The sequence below is a fragment of the Triturus cristatus genome, chromosome 9 (assembly GCF_964204655.1).
Source record: "Triturus cristatus chromosome 9, aTriCri1.1, whole genome shotgun sequence".
Taxonomy (NCBI): domain Eukaryota; kingdom Metazoa; phylum Chordata; class Amphibia; order Caudata; family Salamandridae; genus Triturus; species Triturus cristatus.
In genome coordinates, this window is record NC_140592.1 from 1,152,725,000 (window position 1) to 1,152,745,163 (window position 20,164).

General features: G+C 47.7%; 1 protein-coding gene across 1 annotated transcript in view; it reads left to right on the plus strand.

Annotated features, from left to right (window-relative positions):
* The first annotated feature begins 1,497 nt into the window (after window positions 1-1,497).
* The window catches only part of LOC146799536 (carbohydrate sulfotransferase 9-like), a 128,270-nt gene continuing 109,603 nt past the window's right edge, over window positions 1,498-20,164 (plus strand). The window contains exons 1-2 of the mRNA XM_085627890.1: window positions 1,498-1,656; window positions 4,565-4,618. Coding sequence (XP_085484016.1) covers window positions 1,498-1,656; window positions 4,565-4,618 — 213 coding nt within the window. The remainder of the gene's footprint in view (window positions 1,657-4,564; window positions 4,619-20,164) is intronic.

Sequence of the window (20,164 nt, forward strand, 5' to 3'; positions counted from 1 at the left end):
GATGTCACACAATTCGGCGTAGTCAATCGTGCTGAGATCTGGGGCAAGAGGAAGGCAGTGATATCGCTAAGTTGAGAACAGCATCCCACTCAATCCACAGACATATTATCCCAATGTTGTATGGCAATATACCAAAATATTAATCCTACAACAGATATGCAGTGAAGAACAACCAAGTGTCCCTTAGTCAAACATCACCATCAGGGGCTTCTACATCTTGATGCTCATCACCTGTCTCAGATAGGAAGCGGCCTGGAGACACAGAGTTCCCTGTCCTCCGATATTGTTTAGCAGAGTTCTAACTAGATTTGTGATTCATGAAAAACATAGGTTTTCCCTCAATTTTGCAAGTTAAAGCATAGCATATTTAACCCCTTTCATACTCAGAAATGTTTTGACATTGATGACTTTCCTTCTAGCACCTTTAACAGCTATTGTGAAGTCTGGAAATATGGAACTGTTAGACCTTTGGTATTGCAGCTGACCCTGTTTTCTAGCCAACTGCAAAACCTTGTCTCTGTCTCAATAATTTAGCAATTGAGCACTAAGGGGCTGCCGAGGAGCCCCTGGCACAGGTCTGGGGCCCAATGAGCAATGTGCCCACTCAACAAAAATGTTGCCTTGAAGCTGTCATGATCGAACATTTCTAGCAGTATTTTTTCCACAAATCTCTCCAGTTTGCCCACTTATGGGATCTCTGCCAGACCTAAAATTCTAATGTTATTGTGACAAGGTCTAGCCTCCAAATCCTCATCTTTAGCCATTACTCCCACTATTGATTCTTCCAATGTCAATAGATTAGTCGCCTGTGTAGTGCCATCATTCTTTTAGTCTGATATACGTCATTCAGCACCATCGAGTCACACATTGTGCCCATCCAGCCACTCCATGAGGCTAGTCTAGTGGTCGCTGTGTCAAGTTTCTCATCTATTGCCTCTACGCCAGCTATTAGATCAAGTAGAAATGATTTGGTGTTGTCGCCTATGTTCCAAGAAGGAGGGAGTGAGAAGTGATAGAGCGTTCATTCACCTTCCTAAACATCTAACCATACAAATCAGCCAGAGGGAACCCCTACTGTGCTTAGCCTATCCCTCCATACCAACCCAAAGGAAGCATCCTATTGTATTTAAAGGACTCTCACCCACTGGGATTTCATGTGGCATGATTTATCATAGAGTCCTCATCCAGATACCTAGTCTATCTGGATGGTCTCAACCTTGGTAGCCCAGGGAGCTCTTCGGTTTGTGGGTGGGATCCTAGATTTAAAATAGTCTTGAATGTCCTGAGAGTTAATTTTATTTTCGAAGCCTTTGCAGTGCCAGCCAGTGCAACCTTCCTTCAAAGACATTGAACAAGTATGCTACTGCAGGGCTAGTCAGTGCAAGCTTCCTTCAAAGACATGGAAAATATGTGGTACTGCAGGGCCAGTGCAAGCTTCATTCAAAAACATGGAACAAGTGTGGCCCTGCAGGATCAGTGCAAGCTTCATTTAAAAACATGGCAGAAGTGTGGTACTCGGGGGATGTGCAAGCTTGCTTCAAAGACATGGAACAAGTGTGGTACCACAAGGCTAGCCAATGCAAGCTTCTTTTAAAAACACAGAACAAGTGTGGTATTGCAGGGACACTGCAAGCTTCCTACGAAGACATGGGACAAGTATTGCACTGTGCAGCACCCTTTAACACCTCCCTTAGACACAATAAACAAGAAGAATTTCATATTTGGTACAGGTGCAAGGAGCAGCAAAGAGGTGAGTGAATGAGTGAGAACTTGGCTCACACACATTCGAACATTTTCTTACACAAAGCAGTTACAGCACCAGGCAGGGGTACACATTTCCCACACAGCCATAGAATACATATCTATCTAGTCAGAAACAATGCAAGCTTCTCTCGCATGCACAGAACGCTGACAGCATCTGCCCCAGCAGTCCAAGTCTGTGGGTAAACACACACACAATGTGGATCATTTGTAGCCCTGAGCGTAGTTTGCGAAGTAGCGCTACGCGTAGCTACGCGAAGTGCACTTCGCACTACGTGAGCTACGCGTAGCTTCGCAAACTGCGTAGTGCACTGTGCAAGATGCTGTTTGCACTGATTACACAGTGCCGGATGCTTGTCCGGACTGTGCAATCAGTGCAAACTGCTTCTTGCACAGTGCAAGCGGTCGTTTTCTGCCGCTCGAGTAGATTTCTACTCGAGCGGCAGCTTTCTCAATGCGGACTGGTAGTTCCTCATCGCGAGCAGTCGTGAGCATACGCGACCCCTCGCAATGAGAAACCTGACCTCTCCGCGTTGAGAAGCTCTCCGGGAGGTTTATTTTCCACGCTCGCGATCAGCAACTTGATGTTGCTGATCGCGAACGAGGAAAAAGTCTCGCTGGGATGTCATTTTGCTTGCTCGCAGTCACCAACTTGACGTTGAGGACCGTGAGCAAGCAAAAAATGACCGCTGCACTACGCTACGCTATGCGTGTTTGCACTGTGCTATGTGCAATTCGCGTAGTGCGAAGTTGCGCAAACTTCGCAAACTACGCGAGCGTAGCGTAGTGCTTTGCCCAGGCTTAATCATGTGGCAGCATTGTAAGTTCTCCGCACATGCAGCACGGATACAAAGTAATCAGCAGTGCAAGCTAAAATATCCTCACATACAAAACAAGCTTCACCGTGGCAGCAGCATCTAAACTCATTTAAGGCACAGAATGCCCAGAATAAAGTAAAATTGTGGGTGAGCCACTGAAGGCTTGAGTCAGATGCTAGACTCTTGTTCAGCTCGAGGTCCTCTTGAGTTCTCGATCCCAAAATCTTGCTGTGCTTTCTAGTGGCTTGTGCTGCTACCCAATACTCTAACCTCATTCACCAAGAATGAAAGACAAACAATTAGGCTTCGATGTGAAACAGGAGTGTGAAAAGGATAGCAATCTAGTGGCTGATTTACACAATGTGAAACCAGATAACCTGGGATCAATCCTGGCTTGACCACATGATCAAATTCTGTGATCCTAGGCAATTATTTATTTGTTTGTGCCTCCCATTCTTTCAGTGCTGAATATTACAAAACTTTGAAAAACGTGAGGATGTGTGCTGTACAAACATCACTCGTTTGTTTGGCGTAATGGACTATAATGTTGCTCTGTATAAAATACGAATATAGCCCGCATAAAAGGAGCAAATGACAACTAACATGCCTCTCAGTTCACTAATGGTATTGTCGTCAGAGTGGGAGGATGAAGATTTCTTAGTTCATCTTTAAAAATGATAACTTTAGGCAAACCACTTTCAATACAGTGATTTAATCTGATGCACTAATGTAAAACGCTTGTCAAAGAAATATACTTTTTTGAATTTTGAAGACACAACTCAGTTACATCAAGACAGTCATGGTTAACCTCCTCCCTATCTGCTTCAGCTTCAGGCAATGGAAACATGTGGCAGGGTCAAGGCATAAGCTCTGTTTCGGTGTAATATTGGCCACCACCAGTATGGCTGTTCATACCTGGTAAGACAAGTTTTAGTGACATATTGCATCATAGTATGAGTCAATCGGACCTCCGCCAAGTTGGGAGCCATCGCAGTGAGAGGGAATCCCATTACAACACCTTCCCTTTGCTGAATGCTCACACCAACCCCTGCCACCACCTTTAGAAATCCAGCATCCCTACGGCTACTCAGTCAAGAGTGGCTGAAAAGGATTCCTTGAATCGCCATGGATACGTGTGAGGACTGAGAGAGCACCCCCACCCACTCAGTGCAAAACAACATTAAATCTTAACTGTAATCTGGCATTCCTAGAGCTGGGCGCAGCAGAGACTTCCTTGCAGCTGGATGAAGGCCAGTGGCGGATTCTTGTCAAGGGCGTCGGGGCTCCGCCCGCTTTACTTTCATCCCATTACTAAAATAAAAGCCAAGTCTAAATGTATTTGCTATTTTAACTATGTGCAGCATGCATACTTCTTACACATCGTTCTTTATGCCGGGGCCGAGGCTCAGCGCTCTAGCGGAAACGCTAGAGCGCTAACTGTAACAGCTGCCACATGCTGCCACTCACGGTGTAATGAAACTGTTGTCTGTAGTGACGTTGATGTGGAGTGATGCATTACACCTGCTGCCCCAGGCTGGCTCAGGACTCCAGTATTTGCAAGGTTGACGGTCTCACAGCCCTGAGGCCTGGGAGCTCTTTAGCTCGGCAAAGACATAGCCTCGAGGCTCAGTCTCCACCCCCTGATGATGTTAGAGTGAAATTAGCCCCGGGCGTTTTAGACTAAAGCCCGGTAATTCTGGGGCTTAAAGTTAATCAAGGAGTGGAGAGCATGGCCTCCCCACCCTTTCTCAACTCGTCACAGGGGGGTGGCTCGTGGGTCCCACCCTGTGACAAGTTGGGGAAGGGTGGGGTAGAGGCTGCAGGCAGGAGGGAAGATGAGGAATTGAGTCTGCACAGTTTATTATCAAGACTCTAGAAGAACACTGCGCAGGCTTGAAGTTTCGGCTTCCCACTCTGCACTTTGAGGGAGGCCATTTGAGTTCTGATGTGAGGCGTGTTTGACTTTCAGAGTCACTGTCTGGCAGCCAGGAGTAGGCTCGTGGACCTGGTGGCATGGAGAGAAGGTGGTCACACTGCAGGTACATGTGTACTGTCAACTTTTCAGTGCTTTTGTTATCGGGGTATTCATCATGCATACCTTTTTTTAAAATACTTATTTGTAAGAGGACTGGGGCTTCAATAAATGAAACACTTTTTTGCAAAAGCACACACTAACCATATTGGTCAGTTAACAACCCCCTGGTATTCTATTTCTCCTCCAACTTATGCAGAAAAGAGATTTCGCTGTTCCTGTTTCAGAGAGGGTGTAAGGGTGTAGGCGCTAGTTTTGTGCAGGAGGACCGATCTGAGGGTAACTGAGTTCTTACTGCGAGGGGAGTTGTTTGTAATGTTTAGCCCAAGGCAGGCCGGGGGGGGGGGGGGCGGGAGGGGAAGAGCAAAGCAGCAAGACTCCTCTTTGTAGGTGGAAGGTAGGTGAGCGCTCAGAGAGGTTGAGAGCCGGGCCCTGTCAGACTGTGGCTGTCTGCTTGACGGTGGAGCCCTGTTAGTTGTCTTTTCATCCGTACACTCCAAGAGTTACTCGGTACCAAATGCAGAAGACTGAGTAACCGTGTTCAAGTCTTGGTGCTGGTCGCTCAACATCCTGTGATTCTGGCCAGCTCACTTAGGGGCATATCAGCAACAACCGGCGATAATTATCGCTAAGCGCACTTAGCGCTAGGATAATTATCGCCAGCTAGCGTAGATTTTTATCGCTGAGATAGCGTGTCATTAGCAACGCTTATCTCAAAAGCGATAAAAATCCTCACGCTAACTGCCTAACGTGAGATTATCGCTGGAAACCCAGCAATAATTTCACGCAATGCGGCGTTAGCTTGATGATAGGGACTCACAATCTTAGCCATGATATCCACCTTCCATAGGATATCATGGCTAAGTCAGTCCTGAAGCAGGCGTAAGGAAAGTAGCGATAACAGGGGTTATCGCTACTTTTCCTGCCGCTATGCTTCGTAGCGTGGGGCTTGATGATAGGAGAAATGTCGCTTAGCGACATTTCTCCTGTCATGTCAGGTCAGGAACGCCCACTCTGCATCTCATTAGAGATGCAAAGCTGGGCGTTAGGAATTCCTACGCTAACGCAAGTTTTCATGCGTTAGCGTGAGCTTGCTAATTAGGCGATAAAATTATCGCAGTTTTTCGGCCGAAAACGGAAGAAAAAGCGGCGATAATTCTATCGCCTCGCCTTGCTGATATGCCCCCAAATCTCCCCGTGGGTGAAATAAAAAATGAATGTGTACTTGTGTAATGTAACTTGCGCTCATGTAAAGCGCTCCAACACCTTGGGGTCGAGTTCATGCAACATAAAACCGCAAAAAAAGACAACGCACACTTCTGGCAGGGCAGGCGGCAGGAGGATTGAAAGCAGGAAATCAAATAAAGGCGAGTCCGTGGCTGGGCAGGGTGGAGGAGAGGCACCTGTGTTGTAGGTGACAGCATGGCCCTGACTTATGGTCCTCAGTAATCAGAGGGCACTCACTGCCTTACGGGGATTTGAGGGGTTGGACTCAGTGAAAGGTATTCACACATACTTGTTAGCTGGCACTTTCAATAGAAGCATCGCCTCCTTCCCACCCAGCTAAATCGCTCTGACTTTTTTAGAATCACAATAGCAAGCAGGGTGATATTTCACTTGGGAAACAAAAACCTTTAATGATAGTTTTTTGTTAGAGAGCATTTTTGCCTGTTGCACACAGCTGCATGGTTGAGGTGGTGAGTCCTCGTTGGAGAAGTCAGTAATGTGTCCCAGAGAGTTGTGGCTTCTGTCAAATCATCTGTACATTTTACCTGTGTGATGTTGTTGATTAGAAATCTATATGGTGTAAAGGGTTAATAATCAGAGAATGCACGTTGAACTCCCAAATGTAACTACTTGCTGTTGTTGGATGTGGGTCTGCAGGGCAGGACAACTTTGTATCATTGACTGACAGCTAGCCATCAACAGAGCAGATTTAGGGGAGAGATAGTACAGTCCAGCAATCAGAAGGAAGTAGTTTTTTGTGTGTGAGAACAGAGAATAAAGAGTTGCGTTACTCAAAAATAATATATGACCAGTCAGCCATTGCGCACTCAGCACCTGATGAGTGAACCCATCATCTTACTCACCAACGCGTAAAAGTCTTGAATCTTATTTTGATAGTAAGTAGAGCAAAGGCAAGTACACTCTCGGGGAGTGCACCCATCAGAGGAAGGGTCCATTTGGAAATAATATAGCACAATCTGATTGAGATTCAGGGTACTCTACATATTACTCGGTCATAGGTGGGACTTTGCCAGTCGTTTGTCCGAAATGTCCTGAAGAGGGTACTGCTATTATTTCCCATCTTTTTCTCAGGAAGAGAAACAACTATTTTATTTTTGTCACAGGTAAGTCAGATTGAAGCAAGTTCCCAATCGTTTCTCAACCTCAGTGCATAGAGCCTATTTGAAAATATATGCAAATGTTTTTGGTTTCCAAATTACTTCTTCAATAGGCCCTGTGTCATTAGTACATTTTGTGCTTCCATATACGGTATTTCTTTTGACATTTGAGACCAAAATGTACAGGTTGCCATCTATGTGTATTGAAATCTGGCGCGCACTCCTAAGAAATTTAAAATTCCATAATCTTTTGTAGTTTACCTTACCAGTGACTGCCACATTTTAAATTGTCTTATTGCCCTTGACCGTGATGTGAAATGAGGTTTTGAAGCTTAAAATCAAGATTGTGTGATTATGGAATAATAATCATAATAATAATACGGCCATTTATAAAGTGCAAAACAGCTATCTCCTGAAGGAGGTGTCCCGGTGCTAAATATATGATGCTTGTTAATTAGCGAATAATACAAAACCTGAATTAAGCAAAAGATCCACTACTGATTGGAATTTGAAAAGATTATTGAACTTTAAAAACATGGGATGATTGAATTGCGATTGTTTATCCGAGTAAAGGGGAAGCTGCATGATGTTGGAGCATACATAAACTTAACAACTGGTTAAACATAGTGAGCTGGATAACCTCTTCTTGTCAAACTGTACGGCCTGCCCACAAGGAAGCGTGAATTGGGGTTCAATGAAGCGCACATTTTATGTACTGTTTACTGTCAAATAATATGCTAAAGAAAAAAGAGGACATCATTCCAGAGACGCCAGTAGCCCCTTCTGCTGCCTTCTGATTCCTGTCTTCATTGCCTCTCACTGTTGGTTGCCAGCTTGTCACTTGCCTGCAGCTTTATGAAGATGGCAGTTCACCATTTTCCTATTTTCTAACTTTTTTCTGTGTGGTTTGAGTCCTTCCACGGTGCACAACTGGTGTTTGTAGAACTTGGGTAGGAGTCTCTATTTAGCTGTGAAGTGTTTTGGGCTGCTCACTGTGCACGTGTAACACTGCTCCTGTTGATGCGGCAGGGCCTCGTCTCAGGGTGGCCATTACCCACCAAGGCAGTTGTTCTGAAGTAGACATGTCGAGGGGGCACCATTCACAAAACCGAGAGATGCCGCAGTAGGTAACTGCACAGGTAGTTAAACCATGGCATTGAACACTGGGACATGGCAAATGGCCCACCTCCTCCCTGTTCTCCCCACCTCTGACTCTCACCACTTCCGGCTCCACAGTCACAAATCAGCCTATCTCATGCCTGGGAAGAAATGTCCATGTGCGTGCTTTGCCGAAAACACACCTCATGCATCTACACATCAAGAAATAGTCACTTTCTTAGTTTGCTAGAAAAGCTTTGTCCTCCAGTTCTGGTTATTTATCATCTGTTCTCCGGTTCTTGATATTTACCCTCCGTCCTTTGGCTCTGGTTATTTAACCATTATCCTCTGGTTATTTAACCTCCATCCCCTGGCTGTGGTAATTTAACCTCATTCCTCTGACTGTCTTCATTTAACCTCTTTTCTCTGTCTCTTTTTCAAATTTGCATGAAAATGCACCATTTGCCCACTCTTTTTTCAAAATTTTCTCGGGGGGTGAACCCCCCGAACCCTCCGTAGGTGGTTCGGGCTCGCTCGCTCGCTGCAGTGCAGTACAACAATTGTTTTACTCCTCACCACTTTCAAATGTCACCAGCCACCACTGATGAAGGTGTTAATGTATTCATTGTCTCGAAGTAATGGATCAGACACATCATTTTGTGTAAGTCTTTGTAGAGGCTTTGCCACTAGAAAATGTTTGGTATCCACTGGTGACAGTAGCCCACGATTCACAGAAACATCCTGACTTTTCTCTGCTTAGTTGGAGGGTTCATTTTCAAAATAGCAGATATTCTTTCCTGTGACAGTTTCCTTGCTCCTTTCTCAATATGATGTCCTTGAGACAGCACTTCCTTCTGACAGTATTGCAATGTACTTGGGGACAATTCATGACTGTTGTCAGTCAAATTATTCAAGAGTGCAATAGTTTCTATTTTTGCAGGCTTTATGTGACATCAACACCACTAATAGGTAATCGATGTACTGGACTAGGCTGGATTGGATTGTTACTTTAGGGTCTCCAGGTTCTTTTTCAAGATATGGCTGAAGGTCTAGGAGCTCTGTGACCTTGTGGAATTCTGCCGCTTGCCAGAATTCTATTTTACCATTGGAATAGGAAGGGAAACTGCCTTTCTTTATGCAGTTGCATGGAAAAGTATGCTTGGCACAAATTAATCAAAAACCAAAGGAAATGATGGACGGAGTGTTGAACATTGCAAACACTCACCCCCAGTCAACTGATCTGGGTTTAATCCATCACTGTTCTTTAGCCTACTCTGCCACCCCAGTTCAGACATGGCCATATGCAAATCAGTCTGACCCTGTGCCTCATGGGAACAGTCCAGCCCGAACAGCCAAGCTTTGTCTTCCCTGGACCGGAAACAAGCTTCCTAGGACCGGTTTCTGGCATTTCAGCCGTCTTCAGCCAGGCTTGCTTGAATCCAGTGGCAAAGTGAGCAAGGGACTCACGTCTGAGCATACCCTGCCAACTTATGGCGAACAAAGCAAAAACCAAAGGAAATGATGGACGGAGTGTTGAACATTGCAAACACTCACCCCCAGTCAACTGATCTGGGTTTAATCCATCACTGTTCTTTAGCCCACTCTGCCACCCCAGTTCAGACATGGCCATATGCAAATCAGTCTGACCCTGTGCCTCATGGGAACAGTCCAGCCCGAACTGCCAAGCTATGTCTTCCCTGGACCGGAAACAAGCTTCCTAGGACCGGTTTCTGGCATTTCAGCCGTCTTCAGCCAGGCTTGCTTGAATCCAGTGGCAAAGTGAGCAAGGGACTCACGTCTGAGCATACCCTGCCAACTTATGGCGAACAAAGCAAAAACCAAAGGAAATGATGGACGGAGTGTTGAACATTGCAAACACTCACCCCCAGTCAACTGATCTGGGTTTAATCCATCACTGTTCTTTAGCCCACTCTGCCACCCCAGTTCAGACATGGCCATATGCAAATCAGTCTGACCCTGTGCCTCATGGGAACAGTCCAGCCCGAACTGCCAAGCTATGTCTTCCCTGGACCGGAAACAAGCTTCCTAGGACCGGTTTCTGGCATTTCAGCCGTCTTCAGCCAGGCTTGCTTGGCACAAATTAATCACTGTGACCACTCGTATTTGTGGGATACCTGAAACAGAACAGCAGGATTCAGTCCCACGTGTAATGTAGTACAACAATAAGCATGATTTTTCTCATGACCTGAACTATCTTATATTTGCTGTTATGCTGCAGGTCCCTGTTGAGGTAATTGCATGGACTCCCCGGGATCTCTTTCAAAATCCTCTGCTCTATCATGGATTGGCTGGCATTTGGGATATTCTGCATTCAGTTTGCACTGGTTTTACACCCTTTATGAGGTCAATATTCTTACCAGAGATGTTCCAGGCTTCGGGTTTAACAGAAACTTTCAGATCAAGAGAAAAAAAATTAATGGTTATCATGAGAAACAACCCAATGGTAACTCCCTGTTTGGTCAGTTTAAAGTGTACTTCTTCATATTGTGTCTGAAGAGTGGCACCCTCTGGTGTACAGCAGATCACATAATTGAGTTTGAAGAGTACGTCCCTGACCAATAGATTTACTGGACTTGAATAACACACTGCAAACTGATAATCCTTATCATAGGGGCCTATATTTACAGGCGCCCTTGCTGACCTCGGGTTTACAATCTGGTGGAAGATTTCACCGCAGGCAGCGGGGAGTAGCGGCTGCGCCCGACATCGGGTGGTGCCACTGGGATTGAGATCATGGCGACCGGACGCAATAGCAGGACAACTGCCCAGACTAAGCTGGAGAAATTTGCTTGGCAAAAATTACAGAGCGGCGACTGGGGAGAGGCTGCGGCCCCGGATGGCGTTGCGGAACCCACGAACAAGGATCTCCTCGAGGCCATTACGGCGATCAGAACGTCCCTCGAGGTAAGGATTGACACCGTGACCACAGATGTGGGACTGATCTGGGAGGATATGAGGAAAATTGCGGAGCGGGTGGGCGCAGTTGAAAGTACTGCTAAGGAACTGAGTAACGACACTACCCTTCTCAAGTGACAAGTTGCTGAACTGCGCTCATCCCACGAGGCGATGGCCCTACAGTTGGACGATTATGAAGGTAGAATGCGGCGAAACAACGTCCGCATTCTAGGAGTTCCGGAATGTGCTGAGGGGCAAGCAGCGGACCTTTTCATCGAGGATCTGGTCCTTAAGCATCTACAGCCCCGAGGACTCTCTAAATGTTTTTCGATTGAAAGAGCCCACCGTGTGCCGGGTGGCCAACCCAAGCCGGGTGCGCCCCCTCGGCCGCTCCTTGCTCAAGTGTTTAACTTCCGAGACCGTGCCATCATTCTGCAAACCGCATGAGCGGCCCCGCCGCTAACCTTCGAGAACAGCAAAGTCATGTTCTTTCCTGACTTCACAGTGAGAGTGCAGAAACAGAGACGCAGCTTCTTGGAGGTGAAACGGGCTCTCCGAGCCCAAGAAATTAAATACGCAATGATGTTCCCTGCTAAGTTGAGAGTGGAAGCCAATGGGAAGTCATGTTTTTTTTACTCGCCCGGAAGAGGCCTGGGACTGGCTGGAGGGATGGCACACGGTCGAAAAGAAGGGGAAGAAAGGATTCTCGGCAGCTGATGAGGCAGAGGATTGGTGCCAGCAGAGACGCTCTACTCCATATTCGGATTCTGACTCCCAGGGACACACCGGGGGCGCTAACCTTGGACGCTGGTAAGACTGTGTAGTATTAATCCTGGTCCCCGAAGGCTATCGAGAGCGCTTCTGGACGTGGGCTCGGAATTCCAATCACTTAACTGTGGAAACACTGACTAAGGTTCTGGTCGGAAGGGGGGGAGACTACCCTGGTTGGCTGTGTACCATAACAAGTCGCTGTTTAAGAGACTGACCCTGCACTCAATTGCCTTCGTCAAATTTTAATTGGTCTACTTTTTCCTCATGTTTAGTTGCTACATGGTGGTAATATTCTATAAGGGGGCCACTATGGCAGGGATCCCAGACCTGGGACACCGAAGGATGATGGTCGAGACCCGGATTGGGCCGGGTGTTGAACATTAAGTTGGGAGTGGGGTCGGGCCGAGGGACTGGGAACCCACTTACTGTATATGGATGTACTGGGAGTGGGGTAGCTTTCGTTCCCTCGAGTTGGTCATGGGTGGGCGACAGGCACTCTGCATGTTGGAGGTGGCGGGCGGTTCTAGTCCCGCTATGCAGGGAGGCAGGGAGGGGGGTAAGTTACTGAAAATTTGGGTCAGTTTGGGTATGTTTTGTTGGGAGGGTATTGGTATTTGTTTCTTTGCAGCAGGACAAAATGGCATTTTGTATTTGTGTATCTTCACTGATTTTCAACTCCGATGCATTGTGTTGTGCTCTTACACACTAGGAGCCGCACGGTACGGCGCAGTTTGGGGTTTCATATGGCATGGACACTCCATGTATTCCATTGGATCGCTATTAGAAACAAATGGCGAGAGGTCTGGGACTTAAACTAATTACATGGAATGTTAACGGGTTAGGAGACAAAATTAAGCGAGGCATTGTGATGCAATATATCCACCGCAAGGGGCTTGATATAGTGTTGTTTCAGGAAACCCATCTAATTGGTAATGCCTGTATGGCTCTCAGTAGGAAGGGATATCGTATGGTAGCACACTCAGGCTTCACCACGGGGTCCAGGTGCGTGGGGGTCCTCCTTCGCAAAGGTTGCCCTTATGTGATACAAAATACTTGGACTGATCCACAGGGTAGATATGCTGCTTGTATGGTAATTTGGGAGGGCAGAGTCCTTAATGTTGTCTCAGTGTACACCCCACCGGGACTACAACGCCTTACATTAACGGAGGTAGGGGCGCTGCTATTGAACTTACCTGTGGGTACCCTGGTTATGGGAGGTGACTTTAACTTGACGAGGGATGACCAGCTGGACCGATCCCCGCCCAGGCGTGACTCGACACACGGCTCACAACTACGTGATTTTACTAATGCCCTGGGAATGGTAGATATCTGGAGATGGTCACATCCCCATGACGCACTCTTCACGTTTCAATCCGGTGTACATGGCAATAAATTACGAATTGATTACCTGTTCACCCATGCACAACACATACAGGATTTTACTGATTCCGCGTGTCTCGCACGGGGAATATCGGATCATTCCCCGGTCCTGGTGGTCTTCGGGGCTCAATGTGCCACACGACCCGGTCCCATCATGATTCAGGCATTAAAGATCAGGGAACACTTACGGAAAGATACTGGCTATTATTTTGATGAGAACATAGGGTCTGTGAAGTCAGCAATTAAACTATGGGGGGCAACGGTGCAGTGATTAAAGGGAGGGCATTATCTCTGATGGTGGGTTACAGGGCCGAGCATAACCGGAGGGTGAGCGAATTGGAAACAGAGATCCGGGAACTTGAGTGCGCCACCTCGCAGGACCCTGACCCGGACACTCAACACAGTCTTACGATTACGAGACATGATTATAGGCAACTACTTCTAGAGGACGCCAATAGGCGCGCCGTTGCCACCCGTTACAGACTATACGAACAGGGTGAGAGAAATGGAAAACTATTGGCTTGGCTCGAGCGTAAGGAGCAGTCGGCGAGATGGGTTTGTGCAATTAAGGGGCCTGATGACGTTGTGATCACTGACCCCCAGGGCATTGCTGAGACTTTCGCGAATCACTACGAGCAAGTGTACGGGATTCCACAATACTTACAAGCACCGTTGGCGGCAGACCTCCTTGCTACGATCGATGTAACATGTATCTCCCAACAGGGTAGAGAGGCTTTAGATGCAGATATCTCAGTTGAGGAAATTCAGAAAGCCATTGAAGACATTTGTGCGGGTAAGGCAATGGGCCCTAAGGGGCTTCCGATCGAACTGCTCAAACCTATGGCTATGAAGCTCGCCCCCCACTTGCTAAATCTATATAATGAAAGTTATGAGATTGACCTCCTCCCGGATGATATCCGCGCGGCCACCATTGTGGTTATTCACAAACCCGGTAAGCTGGTGGATGAGTGCACGTCATACCAGACCATATCGCTGATAACCGTGGAGGACAAAATTCTGGCCAAACTGCTGGCGAATCGTCTGTTTCCTTATCTCGCTGACTTGGTCCATCCGGACCAGTCAGGGTTCATGCCGGGTAGGACGACGGCGCAAAACTTGCATCGAGTTTATGGCGCGCTGGGCTGTGTGGAGACGCTTGAGGAAGAAGGGATCTTGCTCACGCTTGACGCAAAAATGGCATTCGACACCGTGGCATGGGAATAACTGTTTGCGGTTCTGACCAGCATGGGGTTTGGACACAAATTGCTTGGGTGGATCAGACTTTTATATACACTCCCCATGGCGAACGTCTCAGTAAATAATCATCGCTCCACTTCTTTTCCCCTTTGTCGGGGTACGAGGCAAGGATGCCCACTATCGCCGCTCCTATTTGCCTTGGTCCTTGAACCTTAGGCAGTTTGGATTAGGGGGACCCAGAAATCAGAGGCTTGAAGTGGACGGACGAACATGAAGACTGCATATCTTTATATGCGGACGATATTCTGCTCTATCTCGCCTCACCAGCACGCTCACTCCGCCGCGTCCTCCATATTTTCCATATATTTGGGGCGCACTCTGGTTACCAGATAAACTGGACCAAATCCCAGATGCACTCTCTCTGGGGTGACCCTCCGCAAAGTCCCCGAGGATACAACATTCCAGTGGCGTCCCGGGGTTTCCGGTACCTTGATATCTTTGTAACAGCAGACGCGACATTATTTTATGAACAGAATCTGTTGGGGCCGTTGCAAAGGTTTAAGTCGGATGTCACCCATTGGAAGACACTCCCCCTCACTCTTCTGGGACGTGCGTCTTTATTCAAGATGCTCGCCCTGCCACGCTTCCTTTATGCCCTGCAAAATACTCCCATTCCGGTTCCTAACTCCTACTTCTTGCAGATCGAGGCAGCAATTAGAGATTTACTTTGGGATAATAGGCCACCGCGGATAGCCATAAATAAACTCTATATGGGATGGTACGATGGAGGTATCGGACTTCCGGATATGCGCCTATACTACCAAGCGTCGCAACTAATCGCCATCAATAAATGGGTGTTTGGGTTGTATGCCAACCCCAGCTTCCGCACCGACCTTTGGCTAATGGGGAAGGGAGGCTACAACAGAGCGCTATACACAAACCACAGGAATTTACGTCTGACGGGCCCCACGGGCCGGACAGTAGAAGTGTGGCATGGAGTCCAGTGACGGATGGGTTGGCATGGGCATCTAACGAAGGCTACCCCCTTGTGGCAACCTGACATATTGGGACAACTGAGTGCTTGTGCAGGGTTTGATAAGTGGGATGTGATCGTAATATCCACTGTGGGTGATATGTGGATTAAGGGCAAGAAAGCGTTGTTTGCGGATCTCCAACTGAAATACCAACTAGCACCCTCTGAATACTTCCACTATCTGCCATGCCATTGACTCTGCGCTCCCTAAATACACCCCCCTCCCAGATTCCTCTCCTCTTGACCCAATGGGCCGCAGGGCCATTTCCCTCACGTACAAAAAATTGATCAATAACAGGACCGAACCAATGCAGAAGCTTCGTGCAAGCTGGGTGGTAGATTTGGGGGAAATGGCTGACGAGGACTGGATAGAGGCTCTGGCTTCTCCCTGGGAGGTGGCTGTCCCGATGCGACTCCGGCCAGTCCAGCTTAAGATTCTCCATCAGGTATATTTTTATGCTAAACTGTTGTTTAGATGAGGTAGGAGACCAGACACACTCTGCCTTCGACACTGTAACCAAACTGGTACATTCATACACACCCGATGGGAATGCCCCCATGTTAGAAAACCCCGGGCAACCGGGTTAGCAGTCACCCGGTTCTCCCCAACACAAGGGGTAGCTTGGCTCGAGCGGTCGGGGGTCAGGCACCGTGTTAAGCGTACGTCACACCCTCACAATAACCATGCATTCATCCGTTCCAAAAACAACTCTACACCGTAAAAATTTATGAAAATATATCTGTGTTTATCTTGTTTTCTCTTAGTTGCAGGTTAAATAAATAATAACACACTTACAGTACACAAAGCTTCTTCTGTAAAAAGGGTAGGTCAAATAAATAAGCTCAGATCATAAATAATCAATGAATAAATAGATGTGCATAAAATACATAGGCAAATAAATACTGTGAGACAATAAATAGGATAAATACAAAGAATACAATACTCTCAATAAATATAAGCCATCAGTACACTTTCAAATCAGGTCACATTTGTGAGGTACTATGGGTTGATTTGGCCCAATCACAGCTTGTGGTTATGTGGATGGCCTGAGGGTGTCTCACCTAGCTTGGATAAGGCTGAGGCTAAAACTGAGGTAGATCAAGGGTAATCTAGGAATCTGGCTCTCCCAAACTACACAACCCCTCACACAGGTCACTGTATCAGTCTCAGTCCACCCCTGGCACTCCCAGGCTGGTCCTAACACCTCTCTAGCCCCTAGGATGGTCTCTCAGGGCTCCACAGGGCCTTAGGCGCCCTCTATTCCACTTACTGCCCTCTTTATGAACTTCCGACTCCGCCGGAGTCGTGTCGACGCCGTGAGGCGGTTCCGGTTCGATGTCGCTAGCCGGCCTCGGCTCGATGTCAGTTCTTGTCGACGCCGTGAGGCGGTTCCGGATCGATGTCGGCGGACGGCCTCGGCTCGATGTCAGTTCCTGTTGACGCCGTGAGGTGGTTCCGGATCGATGTCGGCGGGCGGCCTCGGCTCGATGTCGCTGGGCAGCCTCGATTCGACGTCGGTCTCCGGCGTCACAGGGACACGATCTCCCTACTTCCGGGTGTCTCCGGAGTGCGACCTCCACTCCCGACCTCCGGTGCTCTTCCCTTCAGGTTCCGGCGACTCCGGAGTGCGATCTCCACTCCCGACCTCCGGTGCTCCTTTCCTCAGGTTCCGGCGACTCCGGAGTGCGATCTCCACTCCCGACCTCCGGTGCTCCTTTCCTCAGGTTCCGGCGACTCCGGAGTGCGATCTCCACTCCCGACCTCCGGTGCTCCTTTCCTCAGGTTCCGGCGACTCCGGAGTGCGATCTCCACTCCCGACCTCCGGCACGATTCACCTCGGTCTCCGGCGACTCCGGAGGGCGGACTTCACTCCCCCGTCGACGCCGCACACTCGACCTCAGGTGACTTCCTCCTCGACCTCTGGTGTCTCCACGACCTCCGTCGGCGCCCTCTCTCGACCTCTGGCGGCTCCGGGTACGACGTCTGCTTTCCAGTCAGCGCCGCTTCTTCACCTCCGGCCCCAGGTCTCGAGGCTTCTCGGCGTCGGACTCCAGGAAGATACCAATAGACAGGTCAGGAACTTGCTGTTCTTTACTTCCAAGGCCTGTTCCGGCTGTTCAGGTCCTTGAGTTGGTTCTTCTTGACTTTATCCCACACAGGGCTCCAGGCTGGGCTCAGTCAGTAGGGACTAGTATCAAGGGTGGGTTTCTGGACCCCACTCCAGGCACAAGTTTCCACCCCTGCTGCCTCACTCCTTCCTCCTTCAGTGTTGTGCTGCTCTCCCTTCACCAGTCAGGTGCCAACTGCCTACTCCAACTGCCAACTCTGAGCTGGCTTCCCAACATTCTAAACCTGCCTCACACTGTCACAGGGTTCTAGAATGTTCTGGAAGGTACTAGTAGGTTCCAGCTATGTCTCAGGTGACAATGGGTGGCCACCATTTTGTGTTTCAGGCCCTCAGACAGAAGTTCCAGGGGTAGGGAAAATGGCTCCCTGACCCTGCATCAACACTAAAAAGTCTGGTGGTTCCCAAAAAGGAAAAATACTAACAGGGTTTCAGGCAAAAGTGGGACAAAATAAATAATGATGAGGAGGGACCACCCAAAGGGCTGACAGGTCTAACACCCCTCATACAACAATATTGGATAGACGTCACCCGACAACTAACAAGGACCTGTGACAAACCCATACAACCCTCTCCCAAATTATGCATCCTCACTATCTGGGAGGCAACAGACCTCACACAAGCTGAGCAAGCGTGGGCCACCATGGGGTGGAGTATAGCTAAACAAAACATTGCCCAGAAGTGGGGGGTGGATACTGTACCACAGTTACGGGACTGGGCAAAAGACATGAACCATGCTATGGTGGCGGAGAAAACTGTGTATAAAGGAAGAGGATGCCCACGGAAATGGGATCAAAAATGGGGATGCTGGAATAAATACAGGGGTGAAATCTGCATCTCACCCACGGTGGAGCTTAGAAGGGAGAGACTCGCGGTGTTTGAGGGTGCAGGTGCAGACATGATGGTATAAACTCAGGCCAACTAAGAACAATGATAATTAGTGCTGCCCAACCCGAAGATATAGTTGTAACCCTCAGAGTGTCCATGTTCCCATTCACAGAATGTTATCTTATGTGCTCCTGTTGGTTTGTGGGTCGCAAAGTGATGCTAGAAATTGTATTCTCTGCTGGGATGCCTATGTAATGTCATCATTGCAGCTGTTTTGTTATTAATAAAAATTGTTATAAAAAAAATAAAAAATGACACATAGAGGCCATTCACCTCACCATCCATAAATGGATCACACTGGTCTAACTTCAAGGCTTTGCCAAATACGCAATCTTCCTTCCCTCTCAAGCACGGTCATTGAGACTGTTCAGACCCATGCTCTCCAATGATGCAATGAAGAAGCTTTAGTCGATTTTTGTCATAAAATGTGGTAAATTTTAAATTACCTGTACTTAATTTATGCGGTAAAGTTCAATAAGGTTAACTCAGAATAAATAAGAGGCAGAATCCGTGATATGTGAGGTTTTAAAAGGGGTTTATTCCTTACAAAGGAATTGGTTCGAACCAGGCAATCGGGTTCCGTCACCACGAAGGTTCGGGAAGGGATCGAGCATACTTTATTGACAGGTTATCATATATATAGTAAATGCATTACAGTAAAGGCAGATGCAGAAGGCGTAACAGTTGAGAGGAGAGATAAGAATACACATACGTAATGAAAAAGGCGTTGTAATAGGCGTGCATAAGGGCGTGTACTAGAAACGTCATTATGAGGATGTCACAGGTGGGTGGATCCATAAGAGAATCCTGCAATGTCAGCAGAAATACATGGCAGAGATGCGCGTGCTGCAGCATGACGTGTGATTGACGTGTAACTGGAGGGTGAAGGGGACTTGACATTTAGCCCTACATGAGGAGACAGAAGTCTGGGATGTCAGAACAACCTAATCCCAAATCGTATCTAATATCTTGTGTTTAAGGAACTGTATTATCTGGAAGGAAAGGTCTCTCGGGCAGAGGCTATCCTATACTGACTGCTAGTGCGTGTATAAGCGTCTACGTGTCTACATGAGATGCGAGGGAGCATGGGCCTACCATGGTAACAGGAGCTATGAATTACTTGCACGGAGACAGTAAGGCCGGGCCCTTTGCTCTGCAGCTGAAAGAATGTTTACCTAAACTACTAGACAGGAATGTATTTTTCGAGGAACGGAGCAGATAACTTGAAGGCTAAGTACAGTCTTGGCAGGCAACAGGCCGAGCCGGGCACCGTTAGCCGCGCAGGGAGTAAGACAAAGGTCATGGATACAGATGCAGGTCCAGGCTGGGGCATTCAGAGGCAGAAGGCAGGAAAAGGCTCGATGGCAGAATTCAGGGCCTAACTTGCCATAGCTGAAAAAACGTGAAAGGTGCACCATATAAAGACGGTGGCAAGGCATACTTAGGAACGGAATATTCGACCCATTCAGGGTGGATCTGAAAGAGGACATGTTAACGTTGGACACAAATGTATTTACGTCTTCATAGCTGAAAGTGGAGGGAACATACATGTACTTGTAGCACGTACATGGAGCCGTTGGGGTCTAAGATAGGGGACACAATTGATCATAAAAATTCATATTTCCTCATTCCCTCCTTGTCCCCTACGGACCCTTCATGATATATCGATCCTCATGAATCCGTCAATCTGTTCATGTAACATCATTTGCTCTTCTTTCTTCTTACAGGATTTTGAATGAGAACTTGAATGTGGAATACATGATGTGGCACACAGGCCGCAAATCGCTGGCCCACATTGT